General features: G+C 40.0%; 1 protein-coding gene across 8 annotated transcripts in view; it reads right to left on the reverse strand.

Annotated features, from left to right (window-relative positions):
* SHROOM4 (shroom family member 4) overlaps nucleotides 1–26,150 on the reverse strand; it is a 243,873-nt gene that overhangs the window by 24,961 nt on the left and 192,762 nt on the right. For 7 of the 8 annotated variants that reach the window (XM_021933011.1, XM_021933010.2, XM_021933008.1 and 4 more), the window contains 2 exons: nucleotides 8,653–9,462; nucleotides 4,037–4,217 (listed from right to left, as the gene is read on the reverse strand). In XM_021933011.1, the coding sequence (XP_021788703.1) occupies nucleotides 4,037–4,217; nucleotides 8,653–9,462 (991 nt within the window). Of the gene's footprint in view, nucleotides 1–297; nucleotides 2,909–4,036; nucleotides 4,218–8,652; nucleotides 9,463–26,150 lie in introns of those variants that run through there. The other variant, XM_031660862.1, reaches the window with a different exon arrangement.

A 26,150-nucleotide genomic window follows, 5' to 3' on the forward strand; every position in this document is an offset into this window, starting at 1 on the left:
GATGAGAATGGGAATCAACAGAAACTGATTTGTGCCTGTAACCTCTGTTTTGGAATCCAAGGAACAGATGGTGGGCTCTATCCTAGTAACTGGAAACAAAGGAAACTTGGGCAAGTCATGAGCAACTCGTCTTTTGGGCAAGCGCCTTCTATCCATCTGGTAGGGATCTCCATGTCACCACCAAACTTTTTGGCATTGGGTAAGTGGTACCCATGCACTAAGCTTCATTTACCAAATGCAACTTAATAAATACTTGCTGGGACTTTTTTTTTTTTTTTTTTTTTGAGATGGAGTCTTGCTCTGTTGCACAGGCTGGAGTGCGGTGGCACCATCTCAGCTCGCTGCAACCTCCGCCTCCCAGGTTCAAGCGATTCTTGTGTCTCAGCCTTCTAAGTAGCTGAGGTTACAAGTGCATGTCATGGATGCCAGGGCTAATTGTGTGTGTGTGTGTGTGTGTGTGTATTTTTAGTAGAGATGCGTTTCATGATGTTGGCCAGGCTGACCTCAAGTGATCAGCCCCCCTCAGCCTCCCAAAATGCTGGGATCACAGGTGTGAGCCTCTGCACCCAGTCCCTTCCTGGGACTATTTAATAAATAGGAGCTACAGTCCTTGTGAGAGCCTAGGATAGAAAAGCATTTGCCCTAAGGTATTTGCCTATCACTTCATTCATTCTCCTTCAATCCATTTAAGTACCTCTCAAGTTCATGGCACTTTGCTAGATCTTTGCTTCCTTAGCTCGGCTTTTGAGGCCTTTTGGTAGGACTGTGAGTTCTGGAGTTAAAACGACTGGGTTTGACTTATAGCTTTGCCACTTCGTAGCTGTGGGACTTTGGGTAACTTGACATTATTGAGCTTCACTTTCTTTATCTGTAGGATGGGGATAATTGCTTTACCCACTGCCTTGAGTCATAATAAGGAGTCAATGTGATTACGCATGCAAAGTGCTTGGCCTATAGTAAGTGCTGCATAAAAGCTAGGCTGCTATTATTTATTACTCAGTCTGGCCCCACCTTGCCATTCTAATGTCCCTCCTCAGAGCCTTTCAGAATTAGCTCCCCACTCTCCTCTGTGTTCACAACACTCATTCTTGTGTTCCTGAGTAGCTTATGCAGTTCCACCTACTCTTTATCTCTTTCTTCATTTTAGTTACTCCTAAATTTCTTCAGGGGACAGCTCTGCCCCTCCCCTCCCCTCCCCCACAGGAAGCCCTCCTCTGTAAGTCTTCTCTCAGTGATCTTTTTTTGTCTGCGCTTTTAAGTATTTTAGAATTAGAACCCTACAGTGTAACTTGAAGTTCCTCACTTTCTATTCTGTGTGTGTGTCTGATCCCTCACCTGCTATTGATTGTAAGTTTCTTAAGGGAAGTGCTGTCTGTGTCTTCTGATTTGTCTCCCCTATAGGTGAGTACAGTCACAGGGAAGTACAGTGGAGTTTTAGAATCAGGGACATCTGAATTCCAATTCCACCTCCAAACCCTATGGCCTTAGGATAGATACCTAATCCCACTAAGACTTCTGTTTCCTCATCTGTAAAGTGGACACCTCCCCAACTCCAGAGATTTTCTGATGGTTAAATGAAACCACATAAGTAAAAGACTTAGTATTATGACTGGCACTTAAATGCACAATGCATGTTTACTAATGCTATTATTATTATTAAATTAGTTCTACAACATACTCCAAGCTAATAGATACTCGTCTAGCTGCAAGGTTATGACAAGAATGGCCCTGTCCTAGGCTGCCCATAGCCTCTGTAGCCAGTATTGCTTTGTGGTTAAGAGCACAGAGACTCCAGTGCCAGACTACCAGAGTTTGAACTCCTGCTCTGCCGCAAAGCAGTGGTATTATATACAACCTTGAGCAAATTACTCAACCTCTCTGCACATCAATTTCCACATCTAAAAACTAGGAAAACAAGAGGACCTACCTCATAGAGTTGTTATGAGAATTAAATTAAATTATCTTGTACATAGGAGTATGCTTCAGCGTGTGTTTTAATCTTATTCTAGCCCAAGCACTGGGACCACAGGCTTGTAGTTTTCTGGAATGTATTCCTCTCTAGTAGTTTATTTAGAGATGTCCAAAGTGACCAAGACAAAGAAAGCCTCCTCCAGGTTCCAAGACCTGTTGTCATATTTCAGAACTCTTCAAAAGTCAGGAGATCACCATGATCTCAGTCTGAAGTATAATAGGTTTGCATCTGGGGAAAATTCCAAAACCCACTGGGAACTGGGGATCAGTGATATGAATAAGGCAACACAATTAGATGCCAAGAGGCTGCCAGTTATATTCCCACCATCTGCTCTCCCAAATAAAAGTCAATGCTGGGGACAAAGGATGGCTGGGGGCCATCTGGAAAATGATCCACTTGGAAAATCACCTTCCCACCCCAGTTCCCAGGCTCCAGGGATAGATGGAAGGATAAAAGTGGAGAGAGCCCTTTATTTCTTGGAACTTGTGCTCTACAACCTGAACCTCAATCCTGGGGAAGTATGGTAGATAGAGTTGTGGAGTCATCACAGATTCAGCCAGAGCTGAGTTGTTTTTTTTTGGGACATCGCAAATTGGTGACATTCCTCACCTTTCTTCCTCAGAGACAAAAACTGTCATAGCCCACCCACAATCACTTGAGTTCACTTTCTGTTGTTCTGTGCTCTGCCATTTCTGATCATCTTTCTCTTTTCCTGGTCAGACTTCTTTTGTTAGGTTTGTCCCCGTAGACGCCAGGCCCTGAGTAAGCTAGGAGTACCCCTGCTCAGGGAACATGGAATCCAAGGAAGCAGACATCTGCATCAATAAAACTTTAACACCACCGTGCTTCCAATTCTTCCCCTGACATTTTGCTTCAGATGGAAAATTGGAGGAAGGACTCTTGCAAATGGCCCTTTACCTTTCTACGGGTCATGTCCTGAAAGAAATATGGGCAGAAGAACAATTTACAATGAGTTCAGATGTCCACAAAGAGGTAAATTGAGCCTTTGAGGTTGCCATGACAACCCTATTTGCTTATGAAATACAATAGGTAAGTGCAGGGAGGGGAAAGTGATTCCAAGAATTCCATTAGAAAACCAGACTAGTGGTACTTAGACAAAGAAAGGAAAGCTTTGGAACAACAACAACATCATCATCTCCACTTAACTATTTTGTACTTTTAAGACATAATTGACTATCCTTGCAAATAAATACTAAAGTTTGCCAGCCTATAATTTGTCCTTATTTTAGTCTCTTCTGTCTCCCAGAAAGTTGCACAAAGAACAAAAACCAATGGCACTGCCATTGGTTAGAAGAGCCCACTGGCAGAAACTCTGATGTGCCCTGGGTAGTGAGTTACTTACAAGGCTGACTTAATTCAGAGAGACAGCATGTACTGTAGAGTAGAAATTCAGACCGTCTTGACTTCAAGTGCTGGATCTACCATTTAGTCTGTAACCCCTGGGCAAATTAGTCCCTTCAACTAGTAAAAAAGGGATAATAATATCTGCCTTGTTGGGCTGTTCTTTTTTTTTTTTTTTTGAGACGGAGTTTCACTCTTTGTTGCCCAGGCTGGAGTGCAGTGGTGCGATCTCAGCTCACTGCAACCTCTGCCTCCCGGGTTCAAGCAATTCTCCTGTCTCAGCCTCCCGAGTAGCTGGGATTACAGGTGCCCGCCACCATGCCTGGCTAATTTTTGTATTTTTAGTAGAGATGGGGTTTCACCATGTTGGCCAGGCTGTTCTCAAACTCCTGACCTCAGGTGATCCACCCGCCTTGGCCTCCCAAAGTTCTGGGATTACAGGCATGAGCCACCGCACCCAGCCCTTGTTGGGTTGTTCTAAGGATCACAGAGACAATAATGATGATTATGACTGTTGTTATTATTATTGACTGTATCAAAAATAGACTGGAATTGGATCTGTGAGAAACCCAGAGAGGCTGTATGATTTCCATACTGAAAATATGGGAATGCAAGATGTTCTAGAGAGTGTAGAAGGCTGGTCATCCCAGACACATTCAAGCTAAATTCTGAAAATCTCTAGGGCACATCAAAACACTTTACCTTTTTTTGAGCCAGTTCATGGTCAACTTCCTCCTCTCCTAGGCCAATCTCTGCCATCTCAGGTTGGTCTTTCAGTTTGTTCAGCAGCTCTGCCTTGGCCACAGAAATATTGTAATAAGCCGAGTAAGAGGTAGGGATTCCTGGGGCCCCTGGAGGAGGCGAAAAGGGCTGAAACTCTTGTCTGTGGAAAGAAAGAATGACCATTTGAGCACCTCTGCTGAGAGATTGCTGACATTTCTGCTTTTTACTTACTCCATCTGAAAAATGGAACCCTGCTTCACCAAGGAGCTGAGAAAAATGGAGAAGGCACTGTTCAAATGTAAACAGGCCACATGAAGGCAAACTGGAGTTAAGGCAAGTTTTAAGAACTTAGAAGGCTATTTCCATGCCCCTGACTTCATCGGCTAGGGGGACTTCTTTCGAGATCATATGGTTTGGTCATTAACACTCAATTAAAATCCAGAAAAACTGGCAGGCCCTAAAAGTTCTGGACTTCTGATCACCATCCCTTTGGTGCATGGCCCCAGTATGTGGACCCCAAAGTAGGGGCTAGGTGGTAGAGAAGTATCTGAGACTTTAGCTATTGGTTCTCCAAGCCTGTTGGCCTCCCTCAGACCTACGCCTGGATCTCAACCCATCCTGGCTCTATCTAGTCTTCTTGCATACAAAGGCACCCTGTGGCTTTCCTGGACACTCGCATCATTTTCTCTTTTCCAATGCCACTCCTACTTGAAATGGACCCTCTGCTGCAGATCTCCCATAGCAAAGAGGTCACCCATGACCTCAACAGTGGCCACCATGTTGGAGGCTGTGGTTAGCACCCTGCCAGGGACTTGTCACCGCCCAGCACATATCTCATGAGCTCTTCTGACACTGCCTGCTGTAGGGCAGGCCTTCAGCCTGAAAAGGGATAGCATCTCTCCACTTCTGGCATATTCCCAATGGCTCCTGCCTCCTCCATGGTTGTAGAATGAAATGGGGAAAAAAATGGAACCAGTTGGCACCCAGGGGCTTGACAAGTGTAGCAGCAGACCCTGTTGTCTTGGGTTCACCAAAGCCTGTGGGGCTGAGGCATTGCTTCTCAGAGCCCCAGCTCATGAAATAGAACTTCTTCTCAGGAAAAAAAGTAGTTCTGGTTCCATACTGGCTTGGGTTTGGCCTCTTCTGCCATCAAAGCTTCCGGTCTGGTATGAGGAAGGAAGTAGAGAGAAATGCTACAATGTCAGGTCTCAGCGACGGAGGGGCAAATAATTTCGCCCATGGTTTATGCTAGGGAGTGGTCCACCCTCACTATATTCTCACTGCCTGCTAGCCACTCCCATCCTCCACCTGTCTGTGTCACTACCCCTTCACTAACCTCTAGCTGTTTGAAAGGGAAAATAGGAGAAACTCATTAGTCATTTTTGCAGCTATTTGCAATTCTTAGATAAAGGTCAAAAATAATGGTTAAAAGGCTCCACAGCTATTTACTGATTCATGTTATGCTGTCTCCTAATTCATCACACAAAAGAAAGTTTGGCACACCAATATTCTTTATCCTAGGTAAATTCATTTATATGTAAGTTTCAAGCTTGTAACATTGATAAAAGAACAATACTAGTTAACATGCACACCATACTTACCATGCCCCAGAAACCATCCTAAGATAGATACACACACACACAGGTATATAAATATACAATTGAATGTTCATGAAAACCATTATACAGATAAGGAACATGAGGCAACAAGAGGTAAAGTGACTTCCCCAAGGTCACCAGACATTAAATGACAGACCTGCGATTTGCACCTGGACAACCCGACTCTAGAATCTGTGCTTCAAGCCACTATGCCATCCTGCCAAAGGGACAACTTGAGATCATATAAAAGCCTACATGTAAGGAATTTTCTGGCTGGAGTATATCTATGTTAGCAGATAATAGAGAATATTCTGGAGGGAATATGAAGGTCTGAACTTAGGGAATTCCTATCTACAAGAAAAATATCTAGGGTGCGTGTGAAAGTTCTGTGTCAGAAGGTGTTATAAAGGAAAAAAAAGGATGTGCTACTTGGAGACTCAGTTCCCCAGCATAAACATCCCTGCATCATATTATAGTATATCATATTAGGCACTATGTTCTAGGGATCCTTTCCTTATCCCTTCCATTAACAGGGAAGGGATTATAGGTGATCTATGAGAACATAATTGGAATTTGATAGTAAACATCAAAGCAAAAATCGGATTCCTTTCACAGGGCACTGAGAGGAAATGCATAGAGTCCATAAAGCAAGCTATACCTATACCTGAATCAGAGTTATTAGACTTAAATAATACTTGATTATTCCACTAACTGGCTTCTGTGTGTACTCAGCATTTTTTAATAGAATAGTATATAGGTTATATAGGTACTAGAGTTTAACTTGGCTGAAATTAGGATGTCTTTGTTTGCATTTTAGATTCAAAATATTATGCATCTATATGTCCCTTACAAAATCTTAAAGCTGCTTCTTTCTGGCTAGGACACTGTCCTCTCCTAGGGTCTGGAACAGAATCTTCTTCAAGAGCCCAGTGATCCTGGGATGATACAGCAAGCATAGTGAGCTACCTGAGATCTTGTGATAAAGTTACTTTATCTCCCTAGGCCTCACCTTTCTCATCTAAGAAATGGAGAAGATGAATGGTAACTATTTCACAGGTTTACTTTGATGATTAAATCAATTAATACACAAAGTGCTTAGAACAATGCATGGCACATAGTAAGCAATCAAAAAAATATTAGCTATGTTGGGAATGATGCTGTTCCTTAAATTTCCGTCACTCAAAGGAGCATCTAATTGATTTTGTAGCCACAAGCAGAGCTGTGTGCAAACAAATGTTTTCCCTTACATCCCATAGTCATTTAAAATAAATCTCTGGAGCAAGTTACAAGATCTCTAGTAATAGTGATTTCTTTCTGTCTGACCAAGGTACTAAGGCAAAGTGAGCTACATAAAGAAGGAAGAACCAGGGCCTGTAACTGCTGCCTCTGGTACACCTTGCCCTACAGTAGAGAAGAGGACCCTGTGACTCTGGCCTATGGGAAGAACAAGATCTCTCTGGGAGAGGCTGCCTAGGAAGGCAAAGTAAGCATTGGCTTTGGAGTCAGACAGCCCTGGCTTTGAATCTTTGCTGTGTAACTTGGAATTAGTTTCCTCATCTGTCAAATGGGGATAATAATGGCTAATAGGGCTATTGGGAGGATTAAATGAAATAATGGACACATAACATCTAGCAGTATCTGGTATATAATAAATACTTAATAAATGTTCATCCATTCATTTATTTGTTCTGTCTTCTTAAATATTTGTTAAGTGCCTACTATTTGGAGGTCATTTTCCCTTTTCCCTGCTATGATAGATAACAATCACAGGTATTTTTCACAAAATGTTTTCTAATTACAATGAGAATGCTCCCCAGGTAGAAGAACAGCTTGAGAAGCAGCCACACGGGATCTAAGGACGGATTCTTACAGTGCGTGGGAGCCAGGCCCTGTAAATGCTGTGCTTATGGCATCTTGGGCTGGAAAACTGATCAACTAGCTCCAGATAGCCAATTCACAGATTTGTCTGTCAATAAAAGACATGATAACAAGGTACTTCTAACCACAACAAGTCTCAGGCAAATTCCTGCTATAAAGAGAGTTAAAGAAAGCACTCATAAGCCACCTGCCTCCCGAACCTCAGCCCTAGCAGAGAGTGGGCTGAGCTCTCCACAGGAGAGCAGGCGGAGCCGGTGACAGCCAGAGCGCTGAGCAATAATAGCAATGATGGTCCTGGAGCTTTTGCTTTGGAGCAAAATAAATTTTTAAAAAAACCAGTCATGCACTATAGGGCATGCAGATGACAACTGGCTCAGTGGAGTGAACAAACACTGGCAGTTCTGCTGCCAGAACACACTCTTGCTTTGGCCTCCCTGCCCAGGCAGCTCACCCTGTCAAATACCACCTATTACCCACCCACGTTAATGCAAAGAGGCAGGTAAACAAGGAGGGGGAGAAAGTGGAAGAGAAAAAGAACGTCCTTAACTATTGTAAGGAATTATCAAGGCATAAAGCACCCAGTCCCAGGAATACCTGTGATGCTGGCAGTTGTTGGGGGAAGAGTTTAGAAGCCCAGGCTACTTGTCCTAGAGCAGAGGCAGGTCAGGTTGTGAGCTGGCCTCTTATTCTGGAGGGCAGTCAGAAGAGAAGACAGAAAAAATGCCCAAGCCAGGTTTCTGGGAAAGACCTAGTACAGGCAACAAGTGTTCAATGCCTTTGGGATCAGGGGCCAGAAATTGATGGTGATGGATACCGTGAAGACACACTAAGGAAAAGTACACTATTTTAATAAAGATATTTAGGGATAAGAACATGATATTTACTGAGTATCTACTATGTGCTAAGCATGGAGCTATATCCTTTATGTAGATTATCTTAATATTCACAACAATCATGTGATGCAAGTATCATTATACCCATTTTCCAGGTAAGAAAACTGAGGCTGGGAGCAGTTTAATTGGCCAGCCTGAGGTCATCCAGTTAGGAAATGGTGGAGGTAAAATTCAAACTTGTGTTGCCTGCCTCTTCAGGGGCCTCGTATCTTTCATATGTACTTACTTGGCGGATTCAGCGGCTTCCTGTTCCGATGTCCTCCAAAGCCCACCAATGCCATAGTAGCAAGGGGGCTGAGCCTGCTCAGGTTGAGATCCCAAGTGACCCCTTATTGGAGGCAGGAAGTCACTGGAATGGAGTGCAAAGGATTCTTGCTCTGCTGGGACACTTTGTGAACCCTGTCCCGAGCCCTCCAGGTGGCCAAGGCTGAGGGGTTGTGGCTGCTCCAGGACCTCCTCGGGATTGAGAGCACAGGAACCAGAGGTTTCTGAACTGAAATACTGGGGTGGCAGCTCCTCTTCCTCCTCCTCTGCCTCCTCCTCCTCCTCTTCCTCTTCTTCTTCTTCTTCCTCCTCCTCCTCCTCTTCCTGTTGCTTCTGCTGCTGCTGTTGCTGCTGCTGTTGCTGCTTTTGCTGCTGGGCTGCACGAAAGAGCCTGTACTTCTCCCAGTTGGGAGGAGGAGGGCGAGGAGGAGGAAAGGCCTTCTTCCTGGCTCCGAGAAGATCTGACTGGGTCTCATCGCCTTTGCTAAAGAGCTCCCTCCTAGGCTGCCCCCAGGCCCGGGTGCTTTGGGGATCCAAGCTGATGTGACTCTCTGAGAAGGCACGGCTGCGCAGTGGGTGGGGCATGGAGGCAAGGGAGCTCCCCTCCTCATAAACTGAAGTTTCCTCTGATTTTTTCAAAGCATGTTTGAAGTCTCCAAGGAGGTCAAGAGAAGAAATTGCTCGGTAGCTTGACAAGTCCAGTGCTGGGTTCTCAAGGCAAGGATGGAAAGGGGTTGCCCATGAAAAGCTATTCTTGGAATGAGCCATTTCCCTGCAAAACATCAGATGAGTACTGAGAAAAACAAGCAAGTTGCAGATAGGCCCATAGTTTGGATGACAACATTTATATAAAATTTAAAATGTCCACAAAACAATGTAGTATGTGTAGTAAATGTAATAATAATAGTAATAATAATGATAGCTAACACTTACTGAGCATATACTAAATACTAGGCACTGTTTAAGTGTTTTCCATGTCTTCACTTATCTAATCCTTACAATAACCCTAGGAGGTAGCTATTACTATTGCACTGATTTTACAGTTGGGGAAATTGAGGCATAGAGCATTTAAGTAACTTGCCTGGGGTCATAAAGCTAGTACATGGTAGAGCTTGGATTTGAACTTGAACAGTTTGCTCCAAAGTCTGGATATACACACACTACCCCAGTCTGTTTATAGGAGTCAGATTGCATATGCTGTTTTCTGGGGCGTACAAGCCTGGTTATCCTGCCTCATCTGTTGTTTTTGTTTGTTTTTCATTATAAAAATTTCGAATATTTGGCTGGGCGCGGTGGCTCACCACTGTAATCCCAGCACTTTGAGAGGCCGAGGTGGGCGAATCACTAGGTCAGGAGATCGAGACCATCATGTCTAACAAGGTGAAACCCCATCTCTACTAAAAATACAAAAAAAAAAAAATTAGCCAGGCGTGGTGGCGGGCGCCTGTAGTCCCAGCTACTCGGGAAGCTGAGGCAGGAGAAAGGCGTGAACCCGGGAGATGGAGCTTGCAGTGAGCTGAGATCGCGCCACTGCACTCCAGCCTGGATGACAGAGCAAGACTCCATCTCAAAAAAAAAAAAAAAATTCGAATATTTAGAAATGTACAGAGATTGATTGCTATAATACCCATGTTCCTACCTATCACCCAGACTTAGTAAGTTTGAACACCTTGCCATTTATGTTTCATGAATTTTTCTTAAGAAATAAGAAATAATACCTACCCTTCATATAACTCTCCACTTCCATTCCCCTACTGTCTCTCTAGATGCAACCTGTATTATGAATTAGATATATACACTTTCCATGTTTTTATACTTGTAACAAAAAACACCAAACAGGTCATTCATAGTTATCTGCTATTTTGGATTTAAAATATCTCCTTCTGGCCAGACACAGTGGCTTATGCCTATAATCCCAGCACTTTGAGAGGCTGAGGTGGGTGGATCACTTGTGTCTAGGAGTTCAAGACTGCCCTGGGCAACATAGCAAGACCCTGTCTCTAATTTTTTTTTTCTTGTAATTAGCTGGGCATGATGGTGTGTGCCTCTAGTCCCAGCTACACAGGAGGCTGAGATGGGAAGACAGCTTGAGCCTGGGAGGTTGAGGCTACAGTGAGCCATCATTGCACCACTGTACTCCAGCTGGGGTGACAGAGTAAGATCTTGTCTCAAACAACAACAACAACAAAAAACTCCTTCTAATGTAATTCCAATCAGAATTCTCAATAAGAATTTTTAAACTACATTTGACTACAGAATTTTTAGAAAATTAACTTGTAATGAAAGCAGGATATAATATTAAAGAGTATTCTGCTACAGAAGAAATGGGGGAGGGGGTAAGTAAGGGATAAAGTATATTATAAAATAATTGTAATTAAAACAGTGTGTTATTGATCAACAAAATAGAATAGAAAGTTCAGAAACAAAGCAGACTACCTATAAAAATGTCATATACATAATCTTCCCCCAAAAAGGAGATAAAGAAATATTACTTAATAAATCTTTTTGAGATAACTGCAAAGCAGTGCTTTTTTGAGCTACATCATATATTATATACCAAAATAAATTCCAGATCAAGAGTCATGGATATGTGTGTGTGTGTGTATATATAATTTTCATATATTATATATGTTATATGTGTATATATTATGCACATACATAACATAAGAAAAACTTATCAGAAAATTAAAAAGATTATCATTTGAAGTGAAATAAGATTCTCATAAGCAATAGAAGAAAATCTCCAAATAAGTCCAGGTTTATTGGAATATACATAAAAATTCAAACTTCTGTATAATAAAGACTGACTAAAGTTAAAAGACATCTCTTTAGTCTCAGAGTATAAAGAGTTAAGCCCTCTAAGCCACAAGATCTGGTTTCCTGCTGTAGCCTGTGAGCAATCAGCATCATGCTAAGTCCTGCCCAGTGACAGGAAATTCCAGGGGTTCAATTAAATCATCATACAGAATATCCATTCAATAATCATGATGAAGATTGGAAATATTTCTTTAAAAAATAAGAATACACATAATGATAGCCAAACTCACACAGAATGGAAGGCAAAATGTCCTTGATTCTCCTCTTATCCCGCCCCCATTCTGGTCAGCTCACCACTCATGTGGATCAGAAATTCATATCCAGACATACCCACTATTTTCTTATTTGGGCCTTTGCAAACCTATAGATCATTAAGATTGTAACAATCCCTTTTGTGCAAACTGTTCCACCTGGCATATTCTCTCTCTCTCTCTCTCTCTCTCTCTCTGACACACACACACACACACACACACACACACACACACAAAGGTGATGGACAAATGGAAAGTAAAAAAATGACAAACGTGTACTGGGCAGAGAAGCCTTTCCTGACTAGTTTATCAAAAATACAGGCAACTTATATTTAATTATCCTTATTCTACTTCATTTTTTGAGTATTCATCTTCATCCCCACCTAATATCATATCACATACCTATTTTTACTTGATTATTTTCTGTTCCAATCTCTAACTAAAATGTAAGCTCCATGAGGGCAGGATCTTGTCTGTCTCATTCATAGGTTTCTAGTGCCTGGCTCACAGTAGGTGTTCAATAAATATGTTTAACAAAGGAATTATGGTCAAAATTAAAGAAAAAATAAATTATGATACCCATTTAATACATAAGTTGAATTAAAGGCAAAATACAACAAATAAGACAAGGAAGGGCACTATAATGTTAACAACTAGAACACATGATGAAGATCTACCTCCTCTGATCTTTTATGCACCAAAAAACATAGCATAAAAATTCTTAAAGCAAAATCTACAGGAAATGCAAAGGTAGAAAACAAGTAGAAACAAAATATGAGACTGTTTCAGCTGATGACAGATCATGACAGTCAAAAACTAAGATAATGAGAAAGTCTAAATTTCTTCATATACTGAAACAGACTATATTTTTTAAATCAAGGGTCCATTGAGTATATTTTTAATTGGCTATATACTGAGCCAGAAAATGGAAGTAGTACAGACCATATTTTCTAATGACAATATGGTAACACTAGAAATTAATAACAAAATGAAAATTAAAATATTTAGCATGTAGAGAATAAAGAGGGAAAAAATTCTTCCACTTTAGTCAAAGAGAAAATCTAATTTGAAATTGTTGAATACCTAGAAAATGACAACAATGGAAATATCAGAAGCTAGAGGATATGGTTGACTAAAGCAGTAGTTAAAGAAAAGCTTGTAGACCGGGTGTGGCAGCTCACTCCTGTAATCCCAGCACTTTGGGAGGCTGAGGTGGGTGGATCACTTGAGGCCAGGAGTTCCAGACCAGGCTGTCCAACATGATAAAACCCTGTCTCCACTAAGAATAGAAAAATTAGCCAGATGTAGTGGCATGCGCTTGTAATCCCAGCTACTCGGGAGGCTGAGGCAGGGGAATTGCTTGAACCTGGGAGGCAGAGGCTGCAGTGAACTGAGATCGCGCCAATGTACTCCAGTGCTCCAGCCGGGTTGACAGAGTGAGACTCTGTCTCAAAAAAAAAAAAAAAAAGAAAAGAGAAACTTGTAGCCTTAAATACTTATATTAGTATGTAAGAACGAATTAAAATAAATGAATTAAGCATTTAACAAAAGAAGAAAAGAATCATAAAAATAAACCTAAAACAAAGCGGAAAGATAATAAAATTGCAGAAATTAATATACTAGAAAAAAAAATGATAGAATAATTAAAGCCAAAACCATTTCCTGAAAAGAAAATAAAAAACAATGAAACAGGTTAACCACTTGCTAATCTAATTTAAAAAACACCCAAATGCACAAAATTAGAAATTGAGAAATAACCACAGTTACAGAGTAAATGAAAAGGGTAAGAAAATACTTTGTTGTATCCCATAAAACAAATTTGAAAACTTAAGGTATTTCTCTACAAAACAAATATTACCAAAACTGATTGCAGAAAAATGAGAATATATAAACCCACCAGTTACCATAGGGAAAAAAAGTATAAATTTGACCAAAAAATAGCTCAATCACACAGTCTTGTGTTAATTCTACCAACCTTCAAGGAAAAAAATCAAACCAATGTTATTTACACTTTCTAGAATCTGGAAATCTAGAGAATAGAGACAGAAGAAAAGATTCTTGCATTACATTGATACTAAAACCCAGCAAACAGAACAGAAAAGCAAACTAGAGACCAATCTCATCTGAGAATACAGATGCAAAAATCTTAAATAAAATATTAGCAAACAGAATCTAAGAGGATGTTAAGAAATATAATACACCATGATCAAGTGGGGTTCATCCTAGAAATGTAAGACTGGTTCAGTAATAAAAAATCTACTGATATAATTGACAACATTAATAAATCAAAGGATAAAAGGTACATAACAATTTCCCTAATGCTAAAATATATTTGATAGCAATTCAACATCATTTCCAGATTAAAAAAAAACCTAACAGAAAAAGATGTCTATTTCCATAATACCATCATTATCATCAGACTTTTTTTTTTTAAGTCAAAAGTCAATATTGTGCTTAATGGCAAAACACTAGAGGTATACCCACTAAAAACAAGAACAAGGCAAAGGTGCCCACTTTCCCCACTAATATTTAATACTGTTCTGAAAGCAATAGTGCAATTTGACAAAATAAAGATGTACACATTGGAAGAAGGGTATATCTTCTCATTATGTATAGATGACACAATTATTTATCTGGAAAATTCATCAGAAACTTTTTTTTTGAGACAGAGTCCAGCTCTGTCACCTAGGCTGGAGTGCAGTGGCATGATCTCCGCTCACTGCAACCTCTGCCTCCCAGGTTCAAGCGATACTCGTGCCTCAGCCTCCCAAGTAGCTAGGACTATAGGCATGCACCACCATACCCAGCTAATTTTTGTGTTTTTAGTAGAAACAGGTTTTGTCATGTTGCCCAGGCTAGTCTCAAACTCCTGGCCTTAAGCAATCCACCCACTTTGGCCTCGCAAAGTGCTAGGATTACGGGCATGCACCCCTGAGCGCAGCCTCATCATAAACAATTTAAAAATGAATACCAACAACAGGAAAATTCAGTAAGGTGTCAGGGTACAAAATTCATATATAGAAATCATCTTTTCTATATAGATGCAACAATTAGTTAGAATATATAATGGAGGGGAAAATCACATTTACTGCAGCAATTATAAAGATAAGATGCATAGAAATAAACCTAACAAGATATATGCAGGATCTATATGCAAAAACTTTAAAACTTATTGAGAAACATAAAACTAGATGCATATAAATGAAAGGACTCACAATTTCCTAGTGATGATGACTCAACATTGTTAAGATGCCAACTCTAAGTGAATCTATAAAATTAATAGAAACTCAATAAAATTGTCAACAGATTGCATTTCGGAACATTGTTGTAAATTTCATATGGGAAAAATAAAATCGTAAGAATTATTATGAACAGTATGGAAAAAGTAGAGTAATGAAAGAGGGAAGACCAGCCCTAACAATTATTGAAATAATTTCTAAAGTCAGCAGTAAATAAGGCAGTCTCACAAATAGAAAGGTAGATCCATGGCACAAAACAGAGAACACTAGAACACTGAAGTCAACTCAAATGCATAAGGGAAGTTAGCTTGTGATGAAGCATTTCAAATAGTGGGGGAAGGATGAATTATTCAATACATAGTTTTAGAACAACTGGATAGCCATTGAGACAAAAATAAAGCTGAATCATCATATCACTTTTTACACTGAAATAAAGTTTAGATGTATCAAGACTCAACCGTCAAAAAAATACCATAAAGGTACTAGAAGAAAACATTTTAAAAACTATAAAATAATCTTGGCAGAACAAGTTCTTTCTAAGTAAGACACAAAACATAAAAGTAATAAGGGAAAGTTGATAAATTTGACTTCCTAAAACTTAAAAAATTATGTCCAGAAAAAACATCATAAAGTCTAAAAGTGAAGATATACTGGGAAAAATATTTGTAACATATACAACTAAGACTAAATATCCTTAATATGTGAAGTATGCTTACCAATCAATAAAAGGGACCAATAACTCCATAGGGAAAAAAACATATAGTTCACAGAAAAATACAAATGACTTATCAATTTACCAAAAGGTGTTTGATCTCACTTAAAATTTAAAAAATGCAAATCCAAACAATAATGAAACTTTTTTAAATAAAAAAAGTTAAATAATTAATGAGGATATAAGGAAACAGGTGATCTTATATGCTGTTGGTGGGAGTTGAAATTAGCATAACTCCTAGGGAGGGCAATTTGGAAGGCAAAGAAGGTAAAATGTGCATTTCCTTTGACCCAGTAGTTCTACTTCTAGGGATTTATCCTACAGACACATTCCAACAAGAACACAAAGAGACATCCATAAGGATATTCACTGTAGATTTGTATGTAATCACAAAAGACTGGAAACCATCTAAATGCCCTTCAATGGGACTAGTTAAATAAAATAGGGAATATCTATATATGGAACACTATGTAGCTGTTAAAGGTGATGCAATAGATCTATGTGTAACATAGAATAATCACTAGAATAAAAAAGCAGGATGTAGAATAGAAAAGATGTGCAATATGTTCCCATTTTTGTAAAAAAGAATGTATACACATACACACACGTTACTTTTCTGGAAGGATACACAACAAACTGCCAGTAACGTCTCTTGTGAAGAAGAGTTGTACTGATGGTTTGGGGTGAGATTCTCTTATTGTGTGTGTGTATGTGTGTGTACACTAAATGCATTTATTACTTTTTTCAATTAAAAATTAGTAAACAGAAAAAGCATAAATCTGATTTTGTCATACATTTTTCTGCTTGAAGCCTACATTATTCATAAAATACAGACCCCTTACTAGGATTTGTAAGGTTCCTTAAAATTCTGCCTTTCCTACACCGCCCACACTTCTTTTTGCCTTTACATGCTCTGTTTCCTCTTTATCCTCTCTTTCCCCGTCTTTATCTGACTTACTTTCAGATTTCCACTGAGATATCATTTCCTTCAGGAAGCCTTCCCTGATTCCCCCAAAGGATGATGACCAGACTCTCCTTTAACGGCACCCATTAATTTTCCTAGCACACTACTCCTTACTTGTCTGCCCCTTCCACATAACCATATTGAGAGTGAAGGCCATGTAAAGTTCACCACTATGTCACCAGTATCCAGCACACTGCCTGGCACACAGTGGGTGCTCAGTACATATTTCTTCAGTGTGAAATAAATGCAGGTTTGTGTGACTATGGAAAAGAAGAAAAGTTAGATCTCTTTTACTGTAATCTCGCAGCCCAGGTTGCTAGGCAATGGGAACAATGAGTAGCAGAGCAGGTAAAGCAGTCGGCAGCTGTCCAATTGCTCCAGAATCTGATTGGGGTTTTTGTGTGGTGGAGGGAGGGGGAGCGGGCTGGGATTCATCTCGAGGCTATGTTTGCATAGCAAGTCTGTTGTTTTTACCTAAATTGCATATTTCTTTGGGGGTAGCGCAAGCTAATGGAAATTATTTGTTTTGCTCAACCTTATCAAGCTTCCTAATTCTATTACTGGGCTGATTTACCCTACGGTGCTTAAAGAGCACCACACTTCATGAGCTGCATGGAGCTTTGCTGCTTTGATCAAAGTGGTGCCTTGTCAATGCTGTCCTTAGCTGCACATCTCAAAAGATGAGGTGCTTGTCTCATGTAGGTGCTTTCATAAAATGCTGCTTTCTACTTCAACTGGGTGCCTGGCCAACGCCCTTCAGCCTTGTCCAATCATTTTTTCACTTTTTGGTATCCAAAGATTAAGGATTAATGGGTTATTGATATTTACCTTGAAACCTTTATGGTCAGTTCCCTTTTTCTTCATTCTGGAGGAGTTCTGGGTTTGTAGAAAAATGAGGTCAAGTTTCCACTCTACTGGGCTCTTACCATTCTTTTTTCCTTCTCCCTGAAATGGGATTTCAACCACCTATCCTTTTTTTTTTTTTTTTTGACAGGTCATTTATTTTTTAGTCTAGGGTAGTTGTCTTCACAGAATTTCATTTATATATATTTTTTTCTATTTCTTGCATTTCAAAGCATAAATATGAGGACATTAGCACATATAAGAAATTAATAAATATACTGCCAACATATGTTGAGGGTACATGCTTAAAAAATCTTTCTGAGAAGGGTACATGATCCAACTTTTATTGGAAACCACTAGTCTGGGAAAACAGCTCATAATCAAAGTGGCTCCTCATCAGAATTACCCAGGAAGTTGTTTAAAATGCAAATTCATAGGCCCCAACCCTAAAACTGGGATTTCATACCTCTGTGGTGGGCTCCAGGAATCAGCATTTTAAGCAATTCACCTAAAGGATTCTAACACAGGTGGTTCAGGGATCATATCATGGAAACAAAGGTTCAGAGTAAAAGGGTTGGGAGTGCTATGATTTGGGGGCAGTTATTTGTTCCAATTAGGTTGGTTTCCAAACTATACATTCTGTCCCCCACCCCTCACCACACACACTTGGTTGCCCATTTCTATCTCCTGTCCCTGCCTCTCCCCCGACCTTCATCTCCAATCTAGATTTTATGAAATGCAGCAATATCCTCAAAGGCAACAGTTGGGCTAATGTATTGCAGCTGTGATGAAAACAACCCTGCTCCATGATAACAATCAAATTTACCACATTTTCTTCTTCCCTAACCAGGGCACAGGACAGGCAATAGAGCAAAGCAGAAAGAACACAGTGTTAGAAAGACTTGGGTCTGAATTTCAATAAAATTAAAAAATCTGGCTCTATAACTCAAAAGCTGTATAACCTTGAGCAAGATATTTCACTTACCTCACTTTCAACAAAATACCTGTCTTACAAACAAGCAGTCATGAAGATGAACTATGTAAAAAGGACCTAGAAATGATGCTAGGAACATGGAAAGTTGCCTTCACAGCTATATGCTTTAGCCCTGCTCCTTGTTCCCATCAAAAGAATTGGACTGCACTCCCTGATGAATGTTCAACCCTGCTCAATAGCCAAGAAACCAGGAGACCTCAAGTCCCAGCCCAACCACATGGCTGACTAGCCAGGAGGCCCTAGTTTACTAAGGATTTTCAGCCTGGACTCATTCACTCACTTTTCTTATCTACTAAAAAGGCAGATATAATAAAAGGCAAGTTTAGGCTTAAGAGCAGTGTGACAATCAAAAGGACTGGATACTCAAAGTGTCTTGTTTAAGTACTAACTACGTGTGTTAGCCTTAAAAAATCCCTCCCACCCACCCCACCCCGGTAATAAACTCCAGAAACAGTTGGAAGAAAAGAACATGCCCTTCTAGAGACATCTGGTGCCCCAAGTCATGGAACTGTGACCCTATCTGGAGGTACTGGGCACAAGGCAACTTGGGAATTGCTATTCTCTGTGTCAGCCCTCATTTTAAAAGCACTGCCCTCCCAACTCACCTGCCCTGTGTTGGGGCAGCCTGAGACTTGCAGAGTCACTTACTTTGAGCGGGCAGAAGGAGACCAACTCCAGAAGGGGAAGGGCTACCCTTAATGGGATCGTCTGGGCCAATGTGTGTATTAGTCATTCCTTCAACAAATCCTTGCTGAATATTACACTGTGCAAGATGACCAGATCAAAGGGAAGCAAAACTGATATTGCTCCTGTCTTCCTGGCTTTAACAATTGAAGCAAAATGGTGATGGTGAAAGGGAGGCTTCCACTGAAGGGTGTCAGCCTCAAGCCAAGGACATTCGTTGGCCTCTAGAAGTCCTATTTTCAAGGGTATCAGGCCTCCTAAATGTACAGAAATTTGCAACTCTGCTTTGAGACCAAGTAAGGATTCTTTCTTTGGAGTGGACGGCAAGGACCTTCATTAAGGAAAAGGAACTACTCGGTTTCTTTCCTTTTTTTTTTTTTTTTTTTCCGAGACAGTATCTTGCCCAGTCTGGAGTGTAGTGGTACCATCTTGGCTGATTGCAACCTCCGCCTCCCAGGTTCAAGTGATTCTCATGCCTCAGCCTCCCGTGTGCCACCATGCCCGGCTAATTTTTGTATTTTTAGTAGAAACTGGTTTTTGCTATGTTGGCCAGGTTGGTCTCAAACTCCTGACCTCAAGTGATCTATCCACCTTGGCCTCCCAAAGTGCTGGGATTACAGGCGTGAGCCACCATACCCAGCCGACTACTCTGGTTTCTTACTTCTTGCTAAGTGTTGGGCCCCGTGCTAGGTACTTTCATGTATGTATTTCCATTTCCATTAATCTTCACAACAACCATTATTATCAGTTTGCAGATGAGACTCCTGAGGCTTAAAAAGGATAAATCATTTTCCCAGCTAGTAAAAAGTGCAGTGTCCAGACCTGCCTTGTCTGTCTCTGAGAGATAATCGCAGGGAAGCAAGGACTCCTGGGGTAGAGCAAAAGGTACTTGCGCTACGTTCATCCTCAGGCGTCCATGAAGGCTTTAGCTCCTCACTGAGGAAAGGAGAGGAAGCATAAAAGCAAACTATGAGAAAGGGGTTTGTTGACATCAGCAAGGAGACTATATCTCAAAAACAAAAGCAAATTGCCTGCCAAGACGAGGGTTGTTCATCTCTTTTCCTCTTCCATGGGTTGCCTTTTCTTCTGAAGAATAGATTTTGCCTTTTTGTTAAAATATATATATATATATTTTTTGCCTAATAGGAATTGAAAATGAAAACCAGTATTCGCAGAGATTGAAAAGTCTCCTCCCACCTCTTCCTCCACCCTTTTGAAGTTTCTTGTTTGGAAACTTTATTTTTAAGCTCACCACAATAGCTTGGCATTCCAGAATCTCAGTAGCAACAGCACACAGGTCCAAAGCCTCTCGCCTTTCCCTTCCCTCAGCAGCCGTGTAAGACTGCTCCAAGAGAAACAGACACTCCCAGGTTATTGCCGAAGGAAATATTTGCAAGATCCAGGATGTAAGACACAAGGAGGATATACCGGGAGGGGAGAAGGACCCAGAGAGCTTGTTGCTGCCACCCCTGCTTGCCCCTGGGTCCACAGAAATTCAAGTAATGAACAATTAGCTTAGCAACAACAAACGCAAGTGGCAGTACTTGCCCTGAACCTTCTCTAGTCCTCAGGAGGCTGATGCAAAGTGTACTGTGAAGAAATCAGAGAAGTCCTTGCTTTATTGGGGCTGACCCAGGTGAAGCTTAGCTCCTTCTCTCCAGTGACCCCAATCTATATTTGTTGTCAAGTAAAACATACATATGCAGTCACTGTGGTAGAGAGAAAATGTGCTTCTTTGTGAATAATGGCACTGAAATGCAAACTAGTGCTAGTGATAGAAATGAAGGGAAATGGAAAAGCCTTAAGAAAGGGATGCTTCTGAGGCAGATAATAAAATTTTTATTGGTGGGGGTGTGTGCGAGGGGGTACTATGTTGTAGTGGTGGTGACAAATTTGGAGATTCGTAGAGGTCTGGTGATGTCAAAGTTCTCGTGGATTTAAGTAAGCAAAAGTGCTAGTGGATGGAGAATTCCAGCAAACCAAATTCTAGCTAGCAGTGAGATTAAGCATGTCTGGTAAGTAACATTGTCTGTCATTGGTACAGGAATTTTTTACAAAGCCCTTGATCTTTAACTTCTCAGGCCTATATCAAACCAACACGGGCTGCCTCTTCTTCAGATTTTCTTTTTAATTATAAATTCCAACAACTTGACATGTACCTAAAGAACACCATGTACATTCATATCCAGCTATTTACATTTTACCAGATTCCTTCCTGAATTTTCTTTGTGTATGGCTACTATCAGATTCAACATGTCATTTCATATTTTTATTATTATTATTATTATTATTATTATTATTATTATTATTATTTTGAGATGGAGTCTCGCTCTGTCACCCAGGCTGGAGTGCAGTGGCGCGATCTCGGCTCACTGGAAGCTCCGCCTCCCAGGTTCATGCCATTCTCCTGCCTCAGCCTCCTGAGTAGCTGGGACTACAGGCGCCCGCCACCACATCCGGCTAATTTTTTGTGTTTTTAGTAGAGACGCGGTTTCACCGTGTTAGCCAGAATGGCCTGGATCTCCTAACCTTGTGATCCGCCCGCCTCAGCTTCCCAAAGTGCTGGGATTACAGGCGTGAGCCACCGCGCCCAGCCATATTTATTATTTATTTTTTGTTAATATTACAGCCACTCATTCCTGGAAAAGATCCAACATTTGCATACCTGTCACTGTTAGTGGCTATTCTATTTTGTTCCAAGATGATGATATATTAGATTGGTAAACTCTTTCCATGATTATATAAGCACTACTATGAACATCTTTAAATAAATTATTTTTTCCCTTTTAGGTTATTTCCTTGGGGGTATTCTAGGCCAAATAATACGAACACATATTTCCAGATTGTCCTCTAGTAAGACTAAACCCAGAAACAGATAATCTTGTCACATTTTTCTAGATTGCCCTCTAGGAAGACTAAACCAATTTATACTGTTTCCAGAAACACACGTTTCCTCACAGCCTTGCCAAGGGTAGCATTTTACAATTTCTATTTATTGATTTTTTTATTGTTGATAGTTTAATAAGCAGATTATGATGCCTTGAAGTTGCTTCTATTTGTACTTCTTTAATTGCTAGAGAGGTGGTACTTTTCCATGCAATGATTTCACTCTCTTTATTGCCTTATGTGTAAATTGCCTGTTCATTTTCCTTACCCACTTATGAAGCTAAATCTGAAAGCTGACCTTCTACATCTCTACCCATTTTTTATATATATTTTTTGGACAGGCAACTGTTGTGAGTGATGCTGATCCCAGACATTTTCCTCATTCTGTTGCTTAGCTTTTTATTACATTTTGTTGTACAAAGGCTTTCCCCCAACCACCAACTTTTATATATTTGAATCCATCGATCTTGTCTCTGATGATATCCTCCATTTAACAGACACAAATTTATCTTCCATCCACAGCTGGAATAAATATGCGATTCTACTGATCCACTTTCTGTACAGTACGTGCTATGAATCTAAGTTAATTATTCTCCATGTTGATATCTAAAATTCCCAACAGTTTTTAAAGAAATAGTAATTGCTTTCCCCAGTTCAGGGTTGCTTCCAATGTGTTTTATATTCTTAAAATAGCTTGAGTCTGTTTCTAGAAGCTCTTTTTAAATTTCACTGTTTGACTTTTTTTAACCCACTATCATGTGGTTTTGATAATTGTTGCTTTATGACAGGTTTTAAAATCTGATAGGGTAAGTCTACCATCATTAACTTTTAAAATAAATGTACTCTTTGGTATTTCTGCCCACTTACTTATTCTTCCAGATAAATTTTACTATAAATTTGACAAGTTCTATAAAGTATCCCATGGTGACTCTAATTGGAGTACATTATGTCTACACATTAAACTTAGGGATAATTGTAATCATTACTATATTTAGTCTTCCTAAATTAAGGCAAAGTATATGCTATGCATTTATTCATATTATTTCTCCCGTTAGAGTTTTATAATTTTCTTTGAATAAGTTTTGTGTGCCTGGTGTTAAATTAATACCTAAGTATTTAAATTCACTTAGTTATACTTGTGACAAATCCTTCTGAGCCCCTGAAGGTTGCATTCTTCTTAGGTAGTAAAGGCTTCCTGAAAAGTGTACTCTTCCTAATGAAATCAGATTCAACTCTGAATTACCCATATTCTTCCACTCAATCAGTACATAGGAAATCTGTACTGGGTATTTCACACTCTGCTCATGATGTGATGTGACAAAGGGAAGGAAGAGAACCCTAGGCTGAGAATGGAAAATCCTAAGTAGAGCTCTAGTTTGGTCACTTACTTGCTGTATAATCCCTGTAGTAATGGGCTCTGAAGTCAGATGCCTGTTTGACCTGGGGCAAGTTACTTTAATCTCTTTGTGAGTCAATTTCCTCAACTGCAAAACTGGGTCAATAAACAGTAATGCTCTCATGGGGTCATTATAAATAATAAATAAAATAATTCATGTGAAATGCTTATAACAGTGTCTGACACAGAATAAACACACTCAATAAATGTTAGCTATTATACCTGTTGTTGCTGCTGTTAATAGTATAATACCTTTCCTGAGTCTTGGCTTCCTCATCAGTAAAATGGGAAAAATAAGGCTTAACCTCAGTGTTGTTGTGAGGATTAACTGTGGTCATGCATATAAAAACACCCTACACATTCTAAAGTTCTGTGCAAAGTGAAAAAAAGGGAAAGGGTCACAGCAGGCAATCATAGGTACAGAAAACCAAGAGAGATAATCCAGAAAACAACTTATTTTGGCTTTTAAATATATCACAGTAATGTAGCTTTTTCTCCCAGTAGATCTACTCACCATTTTTCTCCCTCCTGCTAATATTAAAATTTTTACATTCTCTTCGCAGAAAACCAAATAACAGTGGAGGAAGACGACTAAGAGTATAACTACCTGAAATTATCAATTCATTGCAGGCTTCCAGGCAAAGAGAGTGGCTTAAGAATATACATTTGAAACCTACACCCATGATTCCAGTTGTGACAGAAATAACATAGTAAATGTTAAAATTTGTGTGTGTGGTAGTGGGGGAAGGTGTGAGGGGAAACTCTATCAGGATTTCTCCTCGCAGATGTCATCTATGCCCTGGACATTTCCTAGTCCTTCTCATGTTTCCTGAGATCTTCAATTGGGACCTGCCTCTTCCATCTTCAGTGTCAATACTTCTTCCTTTTCTGCTGAGCTTTCCTTTCTGTTTTAAACTTAATTCAGTTTTCTAGATCCTGACTGAAGCTTCATTTAAACTGGTGGTTCTGAAACTTAGCTTGTGTCAGAATTGCCTGGAGGGCTTGTTAAAACAGAGATTGCTGGGCCACATCCTCACTTTCTGAATCAGTAGTTCTGAGTATAGCCTGAGAATGTGCATTTCTAACAAGTTCTCAGGTGATACGGAGGTTTCTGGGCCTGGGGCCACATTTTGAGAACCACTAAATTAAACCCAATTGCTCCCTCTATCATCCTATTTCTCTCTTTACTTTTCCTAGCTAATTTATTATTTTTAAACATCTTCCTTTTTAAACATTTTTTTTTCTTTTGAGACAGAGTCTCGCTCTGTTGCCCAGGCTGGAGTGCAGTATCACAATCTTGGCTCACTGCAACGTCCGCCTCGCGGATTCAAGCAATTCTCCTGCCTCAGCCTCCTGAGTAGCTGGGATTACAGGCGCCTGCCACCATGCCCGGCTAATTTTTATAGTTTTAGTAGAGACAGGGTTTCACCATGTTGGCCAAGCTGGTCTTGAATTCCTGACCTCAAGGAATCTGCCCGCTTCAGTCTCCCAAAGTGTTGAGATTACAGGTGTGAGCCACCGTGCAAGGCCCCTTTTTAAACATTTTAAAAATCACACAGTAACAATTAATCATTGTATTAAAATTAGCCAAAAGAAACTGGAACTCTCTTTTGCTGGTGGGAATGTAAAATGGTGCAGTTGCTTTAGAGAATGGGCAGTTCCTCAAAAAGTTAAACAATAAAGTTACCGCTTGGCCCAGCAATTTCACTCTTAAATATGTACCGAAGAGAATTAAAAACATAAATCTACACAGAAACTTGTACATGAATGTTCATGGCAGTAATATTCACAATAGCCAAAAAGTTAAAACAACCCAACAATCCATTAGTGGAAGGACTAGTAAACAAAATATGATGCATCCATACAATGGAATATTATTTGGAAATAAAAAGGAATGAAGTACTGATACATGGATGAACTGCTAAACATTATGCTAAGTGAAAGGAGTCAGGCATAAAAGACCACATATTGTGTGATTTGAGTCATATGGAGTGCACAGAAAAGGAAGATCTATAAAGACAGAAAGTAGATTAGTGGTTGCTTGAGGTTGAGAGTGGGAATGGAAAGCAACGGCTAAAGGGCATGAGGGGTCTTTTTAAGGGTGATAGAAATGCTCTAAAACTAGATTGTGGTGATGATTATACATCACTGTAAATTTAGTAAAGATCATTGAATTGTACACTTAAAACAGATAAATTTGTGATGTGTAAAGCTGCTTGCATTTCTTCTCTTAATGCTTCCCCCTTACAGACCACCATGCCATCTATTTTCTATGCCCACAGCTTTACTGAATTTGCTTTCTTGAAGGTCACTTGTAATTCCAAACTGTTAAGGACATTAATAGTCATCTGCTTATCTTCTACACTGGCAGATTTCTCCTTCTACTACGTTAGCTGCTTGACCCTTCAGTTTCCTTTGTTGATTCTTCTTCCTCATCCTGTCCCCTGGCTGGGTGCTTGACAAGCCTTGAAAGCCTCAACTTGTATCTTCCACTAACTTCAAATACAACATATCCCAATTCAAACTTAGCAGCATCTTCACCAAACCAGCTCCCCTTCTCAACTGCCCCATATATGCCAATAACTTTCTCCAAGTCACTGGGGCTCAGAGTTGTTTTTTATCTTTTTTTTTTTTTTTTGAGACTGGGTCTTGCTCTGTCACCCAGGATGCAATG

The sequence above is a fragment of the Papio anubis genome, chromosome X, assembly GCF_008728515.1.
Source record: "Papio anubis isolate 15944 chromosome X, Panubis1.0, whole genome shotgun sequence".
Classification (NCBI taxonomy): Eukaryota; Metazoa; Chordata; class Mammalia; order Primates; family Cercopithecidae; genus Papio; species Papio anubis.